At 37.0% G+C, this 19667-nt stretch overlaps 1 protein-coding gene across 3 annotated transcripts in view; it reads right to left on the bottom strand.

Annotated features, from left to right (window-relative positions):
• RPS6KC1 (ribosomal protein S6 kinase C1) overlaps positions 1–14919 on the bottom strand; it is a 212595-nt gene extending 197676 nt beyond the window's left edge. For all 3 annotated transcript variants that reach the window (XM_060131314.1, XM_060131349.1, XM_060131322.1), the window contains exon 1: positions 14724–14919. In XM_060131314.1, coding sequence (XP_059987297.1) covers positions 14724–14828 — 105 coding nt within the window. In that variant the 5' untranslated portion in view covers positions 14829–14919. The remainder of the gene's footprint in view (positions 1–14723) is intronic.
• Between the last annotated feature and the right edge of the window lie 4748 nt (positions 14920–19667).

Genomic DNA, 19667 nt, shown 5'->3' with positions numbered 1-19667 from the left:
TTTTACCCAACAAGGAAGAGATCCAGAAACTTGTGCAAGGTCACATGGCTATTCACCTTCAGATTGGAATGAGAACTCGAGAGTCTGACTCCTGGTTCAGTGCTCTTTCTGTGGTACTCTACTGCATCCGTCCGTTCATCTGCAGTATTTTTAGCAATAACTAACTTTACTTACTTCCACAACACCCTTCACTATTAGGTTTTATTTATTCTTTCTCTTACTCATTCAACAAATATCAGTGCCTACTCTGCTGCTAGGTACTGAAGCACAGTGGTGAAAACACTGGGTCTGACTCCTACATCACATTATAAAAATATAATCACTTGCCAAATACATTACCAAGTTCAACCACTTGGTATCCCACTATAAGGATTCGGTATTCCCACGTGTGTAATCTCACTTAAATGAGTTAACAATGTGTCCTCTGAAATGAAAACCAAAAACACAAATGTATTAGGATAACATGAGTTAAGCCCAAATGTCCTTTAGTAGTAACTCTTTCTAACTAAATAATTCTCTTCAGCGCAACTGCCAAATTGACAAAAAATAAGAATATCAAATCAGAATCTGAAGAAAAATATCATCATACTGAAAATGAACAAAACTGAGCCCTCAGACCAAGATTTCTATAACTTTTAAAACTATATTAGCAATTATCTCAACAAGTAATATCAATTCCAAAACAAAAATACTGTAATTTCACCCTGATATAGGTTGCTAGCATTTAGTAATTTTTTTCTGGGAGAATTTCAATGTTTTGTCATAGAATTCAGCCTATAATTTCACAAAAGTTAGAATTTAAAGCAGTGATTGTTTTCATTTAAAGTTCATAAATTTCCACTGCAAGCATTAGCTACCACTAGCTCAGTAAGTACTATACATATCTTGAAGAGCCTTTTGCTATAGAGAATTATATCACCAAGTCATCCTGCAAATTATTGTGCTAAAGCTGTGCTTCAAAAGCCTATCCCACGGAATACGGATATTCTTTAATAATCGGTGCTCTCAAAGGAGGCTTAATGGTCAACTCAGTTTACCTTTGTTTTAAAAAAAAAATTTTTTTTTTTTACAGCAGAATTTCTCAAGGCCTGTAACACACTATTATGCCTAGTAAATCTCTAAAAGTAAAATATATAGTATTCCCCAAGGTCATTTATCCACTCAACTTTTTATTTTTATCATAGGTTGTTTTTTTTATTATTATTTGATTTATTTAGTGCGACACCTACAGAAATTTGAAACACAGTTGGGAAATGTTACTGCAACATTTGTAGTCCATCTGCCTTGGTTAATGCCAATGACAAGTTCTGAATTTAGGAAAACAAATAGGGCTCACAGTGAAGGTTAACTCCCTCTCACTGTGCTAAGAAATTAAATACTTTATTTCATTCGATCAACAAGACAATCTTGTCTGGCACAATGAGATAACCAAGGACCAAAAGCATATATTAGCATACTAATACTAAGCAGATTAATCAGTAACAGACAGGACTGGATCTCATAACTCTGTGATTCCCAACAAAGTGCTCTTTCCAGGACATAACAGATCTACACTCCTAGAGATTAAAATTCCAAGTAATACTCCTAATGCCTGTTAGGTAAACCCATTTGTCTTTCACAAAGAAATGCAAGTAAACCAAAAAATAGACATTGAAGAAGCACTTTGGCAGATCAGAAAGATCGAAAAAGAGAGTCTGAATACCAGCTCTGGCACTAGCTATAAACTGCTTTCTTGCCAGTTGAGTAATAAACCAAAGAAAAGCGACCTTAAAATAAGTCTTCTTGCCCATCTTTTAAAAAAAAAAAAGAATGAATGTTGTGGCTTGGCCTAGCTAAGGCCCATAATAAACAACAAACCATGCTGTCATTAGGTCCTCTAAATCCTTTCCAGTGCTAACTTACTTTATCTACTTCTTAATAAGTTTTACCTAGTTTCCTTAAAAGTCAAGTGAAAGGCACTCTTTTATCTAATTATTATCATAATAACTCATAAGAATGATTTGAAATCAACCTCTTAACTCAGACATACACAAAAGAATTGTCTTCTTCATAAGATTAAGAGATAGCAACTGAAAAATAAAACTACAAAATTTATTCAAATCTAGCTATTGTATTTCCTACCAAAAATGATCACAAAATAAGTCCCTTTAGAAACAAATGGAAATCAGTTAAATATAAATTTTAAAAAGCTACTTTTATGAGCAATTTATTATAATCAAGTCTTCTGATGGCCACTTCACTATTACTATTCAGCTGCTAGTTTAGGGTAATAGCAGATCTAAGAGGATAAAATATTAACAAAAGTAACATATTGAAAAAAAAACCTAAGTGTCAAGATACAAATAATCAGACACAATGAAAAAAGAGAGACATGCCCACTCTTTTCATTTCTCAAAGATATAACTTTCCACACCTAGGAATAAACCTGACCAAGGTGGTGAAAGACATACTTGAGAACTATAAAACATTAATGAAGGAAATTAAAGAGGATTCAAAGAAATGGAAAGATATCCAATGCTCTTGGATTGGAAAAATTAATATTGTTAAAATGGCAAGGCTACCCAAAGCAATCTACAGATTTAATGTGATCCCTATCAAAATACCCAAGACATTTTTCACAGAACTAGAACAAATAATCCAAAAATTTATTTGGAACCATAGAAGACCCAGAATTGCCAAAGCAATCCTGAGGAAAAAAATAAACAAAGCAGGAGGCATAACTCTTCCAGACTTCAGACAATACTACAAAGCTACAGTAATCAAAATAGTGTGGTACTGGTACAAAAACAGACATATGGATCAATGGAAAAAAACAGCCCAGAAATAAACCCACACACCTATGGCCAATTAATCTTCGACAAAGGAGGCAAGAATATAAAATGGGAAAAAGACACTCTCTTCAGCAAGTGGTGCTGGGAAAGTTGGCCAGCTGCATGTAAATCAATGAAGTCAGAACATGCACAACATAAACCAAAATAAAACTCACACCATGCAAAAAACAAACTCAAAATGGCTTGAAGATTTAAACATAAGACCTGACACCACAGAACTCCTAGAAGAGAGCACAGGCAAAACATTCTCTGACATAAATTGTACCAATGTTTTCTTAGGTCAGTCTCCCAAGGCAATAAAAATAAAAACAAAAATAAACAAATGGGACCTAATCAAACTTTTGCACAGCAAAAGAAACCATGAAAAAAATTAAAAGTCAACCTACAGAATGGGGGAAAATATTTGCAAATGATGTGACAGACAAGGGCTTAATCTCCAAAATATACAAACAGCTCATACAACTCAACAACAAAAAGAACAAACAACCCAATCGAAAAATGGGCAAAAAGACCTTAATAGACATTTCTCCAAAGAGGACATACAAATGGCCAGTGGGCACGTGAAAAGATGCTCAACATCATTAATTATTCGAGGAATGCAAATCAAAACTATAATGAGGTACCACCTCACACCAGTCAGAATGTCCATCAGTAAAAAGTCTACAAATAACAAATGCTGGAGAGGGTACAGAGAAAATGAAACCCTCTTACCATGTTGGTGGGAATGTAAATTGATACAGCCACTGTGGAGAACAATATGGAGGATCCTTAAAAATATAAAAATAGAGGAAACTTCCACAAGCCTCTTAGATAGCCTCATTGACCAGAGGGCAAACAGCAGAAGCAAGAAAAACTACAATCCTGCAGCCTGTGGAACAAAAACCACACTCACAGAAAGACAGATAAGATGAAAAGGCAAAGGGCTATGTACCAGATGAAGGAACAAGATAAAACCCCAGAAAAACAACTAAATGAAGTAGAGATAGGCAATCTTCCAGAAAAAGAATTCAGAATAATGATAGTGAAGATGATCTAGGACCTCGGAAAAAGAATGGAGGCAAAGATCGAGAAGATACAAAAAATGTTTAACAAAGACCTAGAATAATTAAAGAACAAACAAACAGAGATGAACAATAAAATAACTGAAATGAAAAATACACTGGAAGGAATCAATATCAGAATAACTGAGGCAGAAGAACGGATAAGTGACCTGGAAGACACAATGGTGGACTTCACTGCTGAGGAACACAATAAAGAAAAAACAATGAAAAGAAATGAAGACAGCCTAAGAGACCTCTGGGACAACATTAAACGCAACAACATTCGCATTATAGGATTCCCAGAAGGAGTACAGAAAGAGAAAGAAACTGAGAAAATATCTGAACAGATTATACTTGAAAACTTCCCTAACATGGGAAAGGAAATATGCACCCAAGTCCAGGAAGCGCAGAGTCCCATACAGAATAAACCCAAGGAGAAACGTGCCAAGACACATAGTAATCAAATTGGCAAAAAGTAAAGACAAAGAAAAATTATTGAAAGCAGCAAGGGAAAAACGACAAATTACATATAAGGGAACTCCCATAAGGTTAACAGCTGATTTCTCAACAGAAACTCCACAAGCCAGAAGGGAATGGCATAATAAAGTGATGAAAGGGAAGAAACTACAACCAAGATTACTCTACCCAGCAAGGATCTCATTCAGGTTCGATGGAGAAATCAAAAGCTTTACAGACAAGCAACAGCTAAGAGAATTCAGCACCACCAAACCAGCTCTGCAACAAATGCTAAAGGAGCTTCTCTAAGTGAGAAACACAAGAGAAGAAAAGGACCTACAAAAACAAACCGAAAACAATTAAGAAAATGGTCATAGGAACATACATATCGTTAATTACCTTAAATGTGAATGGATTAAATGCTCCAACCAAAAGACACAAGCTTGCTGAATGGATACAAAAACAAGCCCCATATATATGCTATCTACAAGAGACCCACTTCAGACCTAGGGACACATACAGACTGAAAGTGAGGGGATGAAAAAAGACATTCAATGCAAATGAAAATCAAAAGAAGGCTGGAGTAGCAATACTCATATGAGATAAAATACACTTTAAAATAAAGAATGTCACACGAGCCAGAAAGGACACTACGTAATGATCAAGGGATCAATCCAAGAAGAAAATAAAACAATTATAAATATACATGCACCCAACATAGGAGCACCTCAATACACAAAGCAACTGCTAACAGCTATAAAAGAGGAAATGGACAGTAACACAAGAATAGTGGGGGACTTTAACACCTCACTTACACCAATGGACAGATCATCCAAACAGAAAATAAATAAGGAAACACAAGCTTTAAAAGACACAATAGACCAGATAGATTTAATTGATATTTATAGGAGATTCCAAAAACAGATTACACTTTCCTCTCAAGTGCAAATGGAACATTCTCCAGGATAGATCACATCATGGGTCACAAATCAAGCCTCAGTAAATTTAGGAAAACTGAAATCATATCAAGCATCTTTTCTGACCGCAATGCTATGAGATTAGAAATGAATTACAGGGAAAAAAAACATAAAAAACACAAACACATGGAGGCTAAACAATACATTACTAAATAACCAAGAGATCACTGAAGAAATCAAAGAGGAAATCAAATATTCCTAGAGACAAATGACAATGAAAACATGATCATCCAAAACCTATGGGATGCAGCAAAAGCAATTCTAAGACCGAAGTTTATAGCTATGCAAGCCTACCTAAAGAAACAGAAAAATCTCAAGTAAACAATCTAACCTTACACCTAAAGGAACTAGAGAAAGAAAAACAGACAAAACCCAAAGTTAGCAGAAGGAAAACAATCATAAAGATCAGAGCAGAAATAAATGAAATAGAAACAAAGAAAACAATAGCAAAGACCAATAAAACTAAAAGCTGCTTCTTTGATAAGATAAACAATATTGATAAACCATTAGCGAGACTCATCAAGAAAAAGAGGGAGAGCACTCAAATCAATAAAATTAGAAATGAAAAAGGAGAAGTTACAACAGACACCACAGAAATACAAAGCATCGTAAGAGACTATTACAAGCAACTCTATGCCAATAAAATGAACAACCTGGAAGAAATGGACAAATTCTTAGAAAGGTATAACCTTCCAAGACTGAACCAGGAAGAAACAGAATATATGAACAGACCAATCACAAGTAATGAAATTGAAACTGTGATTAAAAATCTTCCAAAAAAGAAAAGTCCAGGACCAGATGGCTTCACAGGTGAATTCAATCAAACATTTAGAGAAGAGCTAACACCCAACCTTCTCAAACTCTTCCAAAGAACTGCAGAGGAAGGAAAACTCCCAAACTCATTCTGTGAGGCCACCATCACCCTGATACCAAACCAGAGAAAGATACTACAAAAAAACAGAATTACAGAACAATATCACTGATGAATATACATGCAAAAATCCTCAACAAAATAATAGCAAACAGAATCCAACAATACATTAAAAGGATCATACACCATGACCAAGTGGGATTTATACCAGGGATGCAAGAATTCTTCAATATATGCACATCAATCAATGTGATACACCATATTAACAAATTGAAGAATAAAAACCATATGATAATCTCAATAGATGTAGAAAAAGCTTTTCACAAAATTCAACACCCATTTATGATAAAAACTCTCCAGAAAGTGGGAATAGAGGGAACCTACCTCAACATAATAAAGGCCATATACGACAAACCCACAGCAAACAACATTCTCAATGGTGAAAAACTAAAAGCATTTCCTCTAAGATCAGGAACGAGACAACGATGTCCACTCTCACCACTATTATTCAACATAGTTTTGGAAGTCCTAGCCACAGCAATCAGAGAAGAAAGAGAAATAAAAGGAATACAACTTACAAAAGAAGAAGTAAAACTGTCACTGTTTGCAGGTGACATGATAGTATACATAGAGAATCCTAAAAATGCCACCAGAAAACTACTAGAGCTAATCAATGAATTTGGTAAAGTTGCAGGATACAAAATTAATGCACAGAAATCTCTTGCATTCCTATACACTAATGATGAAAAATCTGAAAGAGAAATTAAGGGAACACTCCCATTTACCACTGCAACAAAAACAATACAATACCTAGGAATAAACCTACTTAGGGAAACAAAAGACCTGTATGCAGAAAACTATAAGACACTGATGAAAGAAATTAAAGATGATACCAACAGATGGAGAGATATACCATGTTCTTGGATGGGAAGAATCAATATTGTGAAAATGATTATACTACCCAAAGCAATCTACAGATTCAATGCAATCCCTATCAAATTACCAATGGCATTTTTTACAGAACTAGAACAAGTCATCTTAATATTTGTATGGAGACACGATAGACCCCGAATAGCCAAAGCAGTCTTGAGGGAAAAAAACGGAGCTGGAGGAATCAGACTCCCTGACTTCAGACTATACTACAAAGCTACAATAATCAAGACAATATGGTACTGGCACAAAAACAGAAATACAGATCAATGGAACAAGATAGAAAGCACAGCAATAAACCCACACACCTATGGTCAACTAATCTATGACAAAGGAGGCAAAGATATACAATGGAGAAAAGACAGCCTCTTCAATAAGTGGTGCTGGGAGAAGTGGACAGCTACATGTAAAAGAATGAAATAGAACACTCCCTAACACCATACACAAAAATAAATTCAATATGGATTAGAGACCTAAATGTAAGGCTGAACACTATAAAACTCTTAGAGGAAAACACAGGAAGAACACTCTTTGACATAAATCACATCAAGATCTTTTTTGATCCACCTCCTAGAGTAATGGAAATAAAAATAAACAAGTGGGACCTAATGAAACTTCAAAGCTTTTGCACAGCAAAGGAAACCATAAACAAGACGAAAAGAGAAACCTCAGAATGGGAGAAAATATTTGCAAAGGAATCAACGGACAAAGGAGTAATCTCCAAAATATATAAACAGCTCATGCAGCTCAATACTAAAGAAACACACAACCCAATCCAAAAATGGGCAGAAGACCTAAATAGACATTTCTCCAAAGAAGACATACAGATGGCCAAGAAGCACATGAAAAGCTGCTCAACATCACTAATTATTAGAGAAATGCAGATCAAAACTACAATGAGGTATCACCTCATACCGGTTAGAATGGGCATCATCAGAAAATCTACAAACAACAAATGCTGGAGAGGGTGTGGAGAAAAGGGAACCCTCTTGCACTGTTGGTGGGAATGTAAATTGATACAGCCACTATGAAGAACAGTATGGAGGTTCCTTAAAAAACTAAAAATAGAATTACCATATGACCCAGCAATCCCACTACTGTGCATATACCCAGAGAAAAGCAGAATTCCAAAAGACACATGCACCCCAATGTTCACTGCAGCACTATTTACAATAGCCAGGTCATGGAAGCAACCTAAATGCCCATCGACAGACAAATGGATAAAGAAGTTGTGGTACATACATACAATGGAATATTACTCAGCCATAAAAAGGAACAAAATTGGGTCATTTGTAGAGATGTGGATGCATCTAGAGACTGTCATACAGAGTGAAGTAAGTCATAAAGAGAAAAACAAATATCGTATATTAATGCAGGTATGTGGAACCTAGAAAAATGGTAAAGATGAACCAATTTGCAGGGCAGAAGTTGAGACACAGATGTAGAGCACAAACGTATGGACACCATGAGGGTAAAACCACGGTGGGGTGGGGATGGTGGTGTACTGAATTGGGCGATTGGGATTGACATGTATACACTGATGTGTATAAAACTGATGACTAATAAGAACCTGCGATATAAAAAAACAAACAACTAATACTAAACTTTCTTTGGGTTATTTGTATGGAAATATGTTAATATAAATGTTTCAGACATTACATGAAATTTCTAAAAATCTTGCATGTTCTGGTATAATGTTATAAGTCATAATTCTAGTTATTACTTTAAAATGTATATCTCAGAAATAACTAAATTTCCTTGTCAATTGCATTATTATGAACTTTCATCAAATCTTTAACCATGGTCATTTTTAAGTCTTTTGTCATTTACAGACTGTTCTGGATGTACTCTGATGCTTTCGCCAAAATTTTCCTATAAAAGGGTTTCATCTTCAAGGAATTCATGGAAAAGACTCTGACAAGTACAGGTTTCTGGTAACTGACTATACTGCTTAACTGAATGAATAAGCATTTTCAGAACTCTAATGGAAAACTAATGAATTAATAAAAGTGCTAACAAAAGATCAAGAGGAAAAAAAAATTAATTACATGGGACTGAGTGAACTGATGAGGATGATTATAATTTTTGTGACTTTTTGTTTGAATAAAAAAAAAAAAGCCACCCGGACTCAGAGGCAAAAAATATACAAATCAGTTTTCACTGCAAAGTAAAGGAACTGTTACAGTGGAGGATTACTGGACTGAATGTCAATGCTATGACATAGTATGAGTGTGTCTCGTGTTTGGTAATTGCAATCATTGTTGCTTTTGTTGTGGTCATCCATTTACAATGCTTGGTGTCAGTTTATTTATCTCTTGTAAAAATAAAATACAGTGTGTGTGTGTGTGAGTTGTGGGGAAAAAAAAAGGAAACGTTTAAATTCCTGATTCTGGTTTTGTACAACTGTATAATTAATGGTGATGATCATATTATAAGGGCAGATTTATATGTGTGGGGGAGGTGGTGGTGATGGGGAGGCCCAAATAGAAATTACAAATAAAGGAAATAAAATTCAAAAAGGCTTCCTGTAGAACACAAGGCAGGAGCTAACACTTCAGATGAACAGGGACTGCCAAGACAAAAGGAAAGAGCATTCCAGACAGAGGAAACAGCATGTAACAGAGAGGTATTTAAGAATGCAGGGTACCAGCATACTTAGAAAACTACAAATAATTATCTTCCCAAGCACAAGCAGGCCATACAAGAATGTGCTCAGGAAATGAAAGCAGGTTCCCTCTAAGCAATACAAATAGTGCCTGAATATGAAGCTTTGGAAATGGCAGCTTTCAGATTCGAGTCAAGCTGAGTACTTCTATTTATTCCTTGCTCCCCTTTGTTCACATCATCCTAATCACTGTAGTATACTTGCATCTATCACTTTTGCCAAGCTACAGTACAGCCACAGCCTCTAACGAAATATGTTTAGGTATTCAGCACAGCACTGGGATTAAAAACCCAGTCTACCAGGGTTCAAATCTAGACTCCATAATTTGCTAGTTGTGTGACCCTAGGCAAGTTACTTAACCTGTCTGTGCTTCAATTTTCTCACAATAAAGTGAGAATAATAATTGCAGCTGCTCATCAGGCTGCTATGAAAAATGTACTAATTTATATAAAGTGCTTAGAATAGAGCTTGACTCATAGAAAGCACCACAGAAGTGTCTGCTATTAATACTCAGTAAACATTAGCTATGTAAAATAAAGACATGTAATTCTCACAGTTTGAAAACAAACCCAAATTACTTTAAGTATGTGCAAGACCTGCACACTGAAAACTAGAAAATATGGTTCAAATTAAAGAGCTAAATACATGGAAGATGTGCGCTCATGGATCAGAAGATTCAATACTGTTTAAAGATATCAATTCTTCTGAAATTGATCTACATTCTCAATGTAATCCCAATCAAAATCTGGGTAGGCATGTTTGTAGAACTTGACAAGCTGTCTCCAAACTTTTTATGAAAATGCAAACAATCTAGAATAGCCAAAACAATTTTGAGAAAGAAAAAGAAAGAGGACTAAGACTACCAGATTTCAACTTAGTATAAAGGTATAATAAACAAGGCTGTGTGCTATTAAGAGAAATAAAAGCCCACATTTGTACAGAGACTTGTATATACATGTTCATAATAGCTGTATTAACAGCCAAAAACTGGAAACAACCCAAATGTCCATCAACAGGTGGATGGATTAATTGTAGTATAACCATACAAGGGAATACTGGTCAGCAATAAAAGAGAATAAAAATACACAACATACGGGACTTCCCTGATGCCGGAGTGATTAAGAATCTGCCTGCCAAGGCAGGGGACACGGGTTCGAGCCCTGGTCCGGGAAGATCCCACATGCCACGGAGCAACTAAGCCCGTGCGCCACTACTGAGCCTGTGCTCTAGAGCCCGCAAGCCACAACTACTGAAGCCTGCGCACCTAGAGCCCGTGCTCTGCAGCAAGAGAAGCCACGGCAATGAGAAGCCTGCGCACCGCAACAGAGTAGCCCCGGCTCACCGCAACTAGAGAAAGCCCGCAGCAACAAAGACCCAACGCAGCCAAAAGTAAATAAATAAAAAATAAATTTATTAAAAAAAAATACACAACATAGATGAATCTCAAGTAATCATACTGAGTTAAAGAAGTTGCATCCCTCCCCCCCAAAAAAGCACTGTATATGATTCCTTTTATATAACATTCTAGAAAATACAGCCTAATCTACAACGACAGAAAACTGACTAGTGGTTGCCTAGGGACAGGGGGTGGGGAGAGCAGACTGACTGCAAAGGAGCATGAGGGAACTCCTGCAGTGATGTCTGTGGTGGTTACACAATTACAGACATTTGTCAAAACTAAACAAACTATATACACTTAAAATTGGTGAATTTTACCGTATATAAATTACGTCTCAATATAAACAACATAAAGTCATAAGGCAAACCATCTTTTAAAAATAAAAACATACCTTTTTCTTTCTATATTCATGGAAAGAATACAGGCAAGAATTACCATTCACTTAATACTGTTGAGAAATCTATATTACATTATGAGAATTTTGTAACCTTAGCATGAGAATACAACCAAAAACACTGCTAATGGTTCTTTCATATCTGTGTCTCCTTTAACTAAAGACTCAATGGACTTCTACAAGAGAATTTTCCAATCCTGAACAGAAGTACTTATTCTAGTTGAAAATTCATAAGCAACACAGTTTAACTAGGAAATTCATTAGCAAGCTTGTAACTGGCCATAAGGTTATCTAAGCCTGACAGTTTCCAGAGAATTGAGGGGGAAAAAAAAAGTATAAAGGAGATTTAAGAACATGAAACAGCTCTTATGCTACTCAAAATTTAGCAATGCTACTCCGCATGATTCTAATTCTACTCCTACATAAAGAACCCTGCAAGGATCAAGAATACAGAGATTGTTCCTTAAAGCTAGAAGTCAGTCAGTAATAGGAAACATAAAGAAGACATTTTTATCTTATGAAGTTCTCTCAGGGGAGCACTACTTACCTGATTAATTCTCCTGAGTTAAGCTGTTTTTCTCCTTAAGTCTCAAAAAATAACAAATATTTTGCTTATTTTATAATACTGTGGTTGTCTTTTAAGTATATATCAGTATTAACCCTCAATCCTTAAAATTAGAAAACAAAATCTGTACAATAAGTAATAAATGATGTAAATATTTACAAGGAGAAAAAAGGCAGTGTAAGCAATTTCCAGTTAAACAACCAAAGCAATACGTAGCATGCATATTATATGGATTTGGTTAGAACAGGCAATGTGCTACTTTATCTTCTGATTTATGCTGTCATATAAGTTAGTTCACAGCTTAAGATATTTAAGATCTCAATTAGGTTAACCTTTCCTTTTGTAAATTAAGAATACAAGTAATAATCATACTCAGTGTTTCCTATTCAAGTTCCACACACATTCACACCTTCAGGCCTTAATGGGCTCTATTCCTTCTACCTACCCTTCTACCTACGATGCCCACCTCCATTTATCCCACCCATCTAGATCCTTCCCATCTCTCACCACCTATCTTAATTGGTACATGTTCCCTGATCCCTTGGGCCAGAAGCAATCTCTCTGTCTTCTAAAATCCCATAGCCCTTTTCTGTAGTCTCCTATGGCATTTAACACTTTCTATCCTGTACTATACTTCTTTAAGTCCAGTAAACACTTTTCTACTAGGAGTATCCTTGAAAGGAAGGTCCACACTTTATTCAGCCTTGTATCCCTAGGAGCACGTAGTGCCTGAAACTAAACATTTATTGGGTGTGTTTAGAGAAGAAATAGAGAGGAAAACGTTCAACAATATTTTTTTAGGCATTCTGTGCCCCACTGCCTTAGGAGATATAAAAGGAAACAAATATCAGTGATAGAGACCTGCTCTAAATCTACTAAGAGACACAGACATGTAAAAAGATTAATACAATATAACCGTGATAAGTGTTATAATAAGAGATAAACAGGGTGCTGTGAGGGGAACATTATGTATGTTGAAGACTGTTCTAATTCCACAAACTATGTTAGGAAACCAAGTCTAGATTTTTGAAGGTCCCAAAGACTAGAAAGGTTTCAAGAGTGGTATAATAAGAGCCCCCTTAATCTTAAAATTTTTTCTTAACCTGAAACTAACACTCCACCTATATAGTAACCTTACTTGCAAACAGGGAGTAACAAATTTCTCTCTATTCTTGGTACAGCCCTCTGCAATAACCAGGCCCGGTCTTTTTATATTTACACAAATTTGCTCATCTCATCCTCTCACACTTGTCTGAATTGTGCACCATTTCCATAAGGCATGTGCCATTCCCATGCCCCAAACTCTGCTTATCTAAATCTATTTAACCTTTAAGGTTCTTCTGAAAGCCCACTTCTAAGCTATCACCCAAGATTACTACATCCCCCAAATGTATATTGTACCATTACTGCTATCTATACCTCTCTCTCTTTTTTTTTTTTTTTTTTTTTTTATGGTACGCGGGCCTCCCACCGCCGCGGCCTCTCCCGCCGCGGAGCACAGGCTCCGGACGCACAGGCCCAGCGGCCACGGTTCACAGGCCCAGCCGCTCCGCAGCACGCGGGATCCTCCCGGACCGGAGCACGAACCCGTTTTAACAATTAATGATAATGATAAAGTTAATTCTTAACATTTTATACAACTTGGAGTTAAACAGAACTGATCTCAAACCCCATTTGTGCTACCACCTTGCAACGTGAAGCTGGGCAAGCCACAACACTCTCTTGAACCTTAGTTTCCTCATTATTAAAATTAGTATTAAATTGGGTGATGTGTACAACATGCCTAATATACACATACATTCCTACTACATACATGTATATATTTAATTTTAATATTCTTATTTTATATTTAATACTCATATTTAACGTTATTACTATTATTTTCCAAGAAGGGAGATGCAAACTCTCTCTAAAACTCAAGGCAAGAGCAATGAAACATGAACAAAGTGGGTACTAAAAACTGGATCAATTAGTTGATGTAAAGGAGCCTCACAACTTTTAAATGTGCCCTCAAGACAACTCACACAAGACACCATCAGCAGAATTTCTCATGTCTTCTACTGAAAACCATGAAAAACTCTGAGGCAGAAAGACATAGATAGAGGTCTTACGATGGTGGCCCTACCACTTACATACTTCCCAAGAGTTTATCTTCCTCAGTGCAACCCTGAAGCTGTATAAAAGGTCAAAGGAAGAAATATCTTCTTTTACGTAAATCAAATAGTACATAAATTTAACATTTTTTTTAACCTGCATTATCCCTCGGAGGCAAGCAAAACCACTTCTGCAAATTTCAGCCTCAGAAGAGAAAGTCCAAGTGGGATGGGGCTGAATCATCAATTTAAAATGACCAACGTTTGCCCCACCCTGGAATGGGGACACTACCGCGACCGTTTCCAGCGTTGTCCGGGACATCCCACGCTCTGCCCCCACCCCATCCTTCCTTAAGCCCTCACCTCGGACGCTTGTCCCGGCACTAGGCGCAGCCAGTCCCACCCTCGGCTCTGACCCGACGTCAGGCATCCCCACACCAGGGTCCACACCCGTCTCTCGTCCCAATTCAGACTCTTACCCCACCCAGACAACTGCACTCACCCGGGCGGTGACCTTATACACCGTGTAGCCCCTCGGGTGTCGCTGGGGCTCGGTGACAGTGTAGAAACGGGCCAGGTCGGCACCCCGCTCTCGGGGAGAGGTCATCCTCCCGCCGCCTCTGCCGCCGCCGCTTGCCGGGGACCATCAGTGCAACCCGACACCGCCGCGGCCCGGATTTTCTAAGTAGTGGCCAGGCGGCGAGGGGGCGGTAGCTCGGCTGCGGCGCCTCCGCCGCAGCGCTCTGCTTCCGGGTTGGCGGGAAAGCTTCCGGGTCAGGCCGGGGCGCCAATTCTGGGGAAGAAGTGGTTTCACCTGAGATACGGACCCTAATTAGGGCCTGACCCTGGCAAATGGGCTGGAATCAGGCAGTAGAACTGCCTGTAACGGGATGGAGGGATACCCGAGCCTAGCATCTTCTTTCCTTCCCTACTGACGACCCATCGGTTTAAATACCCACAACACCTGAACTCTCTGCCTGACATAACTCTTCCTTCTTTCTAAGACAAATCCCGTAAACCTGTGCATATGTCTTTATACCACCACAGCAAGCTCCCAAATGTTAAAAAAAAAAAAAATAGAGCCTGCCTGTTAGAGTTTTACAAGGATTAACTTGCGACCCACTGCAGTAGCCCACTGACAGTAGGCCCTGCGGGGAATTCAAGCTGGGAAAAATTAGGACGTATTCCCTGCTTTGGGTATACTAACCCTTAGATAGTTAAGATGCATATCCAAGGGAAATTTTCACAGGTTCTTGCACCTTTCCATACATAGAAAAGCACTAAAATCATTAACTTGAGATAGGGGTTCTGTGTGATTAGCAGTAATCTTTTGATGCTTGACTTCATGTTTTTCCCAGCAAAAAAAAAAAAATCATATATAACCTGGCTCCTCCCTTACCTCTTTGGAGCAGTTTCTCAGAGCTATCTGAGAGGCTGTCTCTTGAGCTATAGTACTCAAAGCGGTCCCTGAATAAAACTGAAACTCATTATTCTCACATTGTGCGTATTTTTTAGTTGACACAGCCCTATATCAGTTTTAAACGTCATCCCTTCATGTTCTAAAAGCTGGAATCTGTGTCTGGCTGGGGAGGTCGGGTTGGGGAGTGGGTGGGAATCACCTGACCGCAGAAAGCTACTAGGAAGATAGAGTTTCCTATCTCAATTCCTTGCTATCCACTGCTTGGCAATTATTCTACCTTACTTTGATCAAGATTTTCTCTTTCCCCCATAACATTCATTCCAAGCATTTGCCATTCTCCTCAACTCTCTATTCCTCTATGTCTTGCCTCCCTACCCTTTGGCCCCTCCTGCTTTACAGGAGGAAAAAAGTTCTTAGTACCAACCCCTCCATCTTGACACATTTCTATACAGACATATCCCTACCTCGTTTTTCAGGACTAATCACTCTTCCTGTGCCCTGATATCCATCCTCATTGGCAGACCTAAAGACATTGTTCCATCGATGACATCCCAACTCTGCTCTCTGTACCTTTAATCTATTCCTTATCACTAGCTCCTTCTTCTCATCCCATGTATGCCTAAATCTATCTATCATTCATTCATTAAACCTGAATTCACCACCTACTATATGCCAGACATCATGCTAATTAGGCATTGGAGTTACAAAGTCCCTGCTCTTAAGAACCATCTAGTAAGAAAAAACAGAGAACAATTAAACTATATTGTTGTAAATAGTATAACAGATGTATATATGGAGTGCTACAGAGCACATCTAATTAATATTGGAAGATTAGCTAAGGTTTTTCTGATACAGGGGAAACTATGGCTGAATCTTGAAAGAGAGATAGGAATTAGCCAGGCAGAGAAGAGAATAAAGGACATCATTCATGTTGTCTTTTCCCCTGCTTCTTTCTTTCTCCTTCCCCTCTTTGTCAAAGTTGTTTAAGTTGTTTTCAAAGTAATCTGCATCAATAGTCGAATATTCATCACACATTCATACATTCATGAATATCATACATTCATTCCCATATTCACTTCACTACTACACTGCTACTGTGAAACTGCTTTGAAAAAAGTTTCTAATGACCTTATCTTACCCAGTATTTCCAGACTTTGAACGTTTCTGATCATTTCCACCTTTTCAAAACTCTTCTATGTCCTTAGTATAGGAGTCAGCATTCTCTTGCTTTTTCCTTTTACACTCTGAGTCATTCACTCCTTTTCAATCTCCTTTGTTGATTTCTCCTCCTTCTGGGAAACTTTAATGTCCTTGTTCCTCAGAATTTTGCCTTTGATCCTTTGTTCTTTATTCCCATTGACTTACAAATCTATATCTCAAGGAGTATCTCTTTTCTAGGATTTGACACATATTCTGCACATCTTTACCTATATATCCAAATACCACTTAAAAAAAAGATTAAAATCTGAGCTTTTTTCCCTCAAAAGCCTGTTCCTATCTCAATGACTGACTTTATTCTCCATTTATTTACATTAGCCAGGAATCTAGAAATCACCCTTAGCAACTTCCTCTCCCACTTTCTCCAAATTTGTTTAATTCAGCAACTGTCATTGGTTAAAACTAAAAGAATGGAAAAAGATATACCATGAAAGCACTACACAGAAGACTTTAGAAGAAGACACATTACCAGGTATAAGGAAGAACAAAACTTAATGATAAAGGGTTCAATTTGTAAAGGAAAAAAAAAAGTTGCCTGCCATTCCAGTTCTACAAGAATCAAGGCATTTGCCACTGCAGTTGCCCACTGACAGTGCACCCTGAGGGGAACTCAGGATAGAGAAAAACTGGAAACATTCAACAGTGCTTTGGATATACAGGCCCTTAGATAGTTAAGATGCATATCTAAGGAAAGTTTCAAATGATCCCAGATTCTTACATCTTCCCATACATAGAAAAACACTAAAATCATTAACTTGAGATGTTTATTCTTTGTGATTAGCCGTAACCTTTTGATGTGTGACATCATGTTTTTCCCAGCAAAAGAAACTCATGTATATCCTGGCTCCTCTGTTACCTCTTTGGAGCAGTTCCTCACAGGTATCCTAGAGGTTCTCTCCCAGTCAATAGTCCTCAGTAAGGTCCTGAATAAAACTTAACTCACAAGTTTTATGTTGTGCATTTTTCTTTCAGTCGACAAATTCATCAAGAAGGCATGATGATTTTAAATGTGCATGTGCCTAATCAAAGAACTTAAAGATGTATAAAGCAAAAACCAGTAGAACTAAAAGAAGAAAAGAACAAATCCATGATAGTAGTTAAGACATTAACACTCCTCTCTCAGTAACTGATAAAACAGGTGGACAATAAATGATATTTTTAATTTAAATTTTTTTTCTTTGGCCATGCTTGGGATCTTAGTTCCCTGACCAGAGATCAAATCTGTGCCCCTCACAGTGGAAGCATGGAGTCTTAACCACTGGACCACCAGGAAAGTCCCAAATCAGTTTTTTTTAATCTCCAGGCATATAAGAAAATCTCTGTCCAGTCATTAGCTGACCACTAAGCTAACAGAACAGAGACTTCAGTGGCCACACACAACAAATAGACTTTACAAAACAGTTCAGAAAATGTACTAAACAACAACTACTACAAGCAGTAACAATGAACTCTGAGGAGGGAAGAGAATCTGGTTTTCAGAGTTGTCACATTATGATACTCAAAATGTCCAGTTTTCAACAAAAAATTATGAGGCATCCTAAAAACTAAGAAAGTATGGCCCCTACACAGTGAAAACAGAAATCAATAAAAACCAAGTCCATGAGGAAGCCCAAATGTAAATAAACTATTTTAAATATGTTCAAAGAGCTAAAAAACAAAACAAAAAATGTCCAATCAAAACTGGCTCAAGAAGCAACAGAAAATGTGAATAGACACATAATGAATAAAAATATTGAATCAGTAATTTTAAAGCTTGAACAAATAAAAAGCCCAGGATCAGATGGCTTCACTGGTGAATTCTACCAAATATTTAAAGAAAAATTAACAACAATCTTTCTCAAATTCTTCCAAAAAAAATAGATGAGAAAACAATGACTCATTTTATGAAGCCAGTATTAACTGAGTATCAAAGCCAGACAAAGACATACCAAAATAAGAAAACTGCAGTCCAAAATCTCTTATGAATATATGGAAACATCTTCAACTAAATATTAGCAAACCAAATCCCACAGTATATTAAAAGGATTAAATAACATGGTAAGTGGGATTTATCCCAAAAATGCAAGGTTGGTTCAACATATGAAAATAAATGAATGTAATACACCATATTAATGAAATAAAGGGGGAAAACACGTGATTATCTCAATAGATATATACAGAAAAAGCATTTGACAAAATCCAACACCCTTTTGTGATAAACACAAAACAAAGTAGGAATAAAATAGAATTTCCTCAACCTGATAAATGGTACTGATGAAAAAATCACAGCTAACATCATACTCAGTGGTGAAAAACTGAAAGTTTTCTCCCTAAGATCAGCAACAAGACAAAGAGGTACACTCTTTCCACATCTATTCAACATTGTACTGGAAGTTCTAGCCAAGACAATGAGACAAGAAATATAAAGCATCCAGAGTAGAAAGGCAGGAGTAAAACTTTTTTTTTGCAGGTGACATGATCTCATATACAGAAAACTCTAAACACACACAAGTGCAGTAAAACTGTAACTGCAGGAGATAAGATCAGCACAGAAAAATCAATTTTATTTCTATACACTAGCAATAAACAATCTGAAAATAAAATTAAGAAAATAATTCCATTTACAGTACCATCAAAAACAATAAAATATTTGAGAATAAACTTAAACAAGGAAATGTAAGACTTGTACACTGAAAACTCTAAAAACCTCGTAGAGAGAAATTAAAGCATACCTAAATAAGTAGAAAGTCATCCCATGTTCACGGATTAGAATATTGTTAAGATGGCAATTAATCTACAGATTCAATGTAATCCCCATTAAGATTCTGA

The sequence above is a fragment of the Lagenorhynchus albirostris genome, chromosome 2 (genome assembly GCF_949774975.1).
Source record: "Lagenorhynchus albirostris chromosome 2, mLagAlb1.1, whole genome shotgun sequence".
Classification (NCBI taxonomy): Eukaryota; Metazoa; Chordata; class Mammalia; order Artiodactyla; family Delphinidae; genus Lagenorhynchus; species Lagenorhynchus albirostris.
This window is presented reverse-complemented; position numbering and strand designations above follow the sequence as displayed.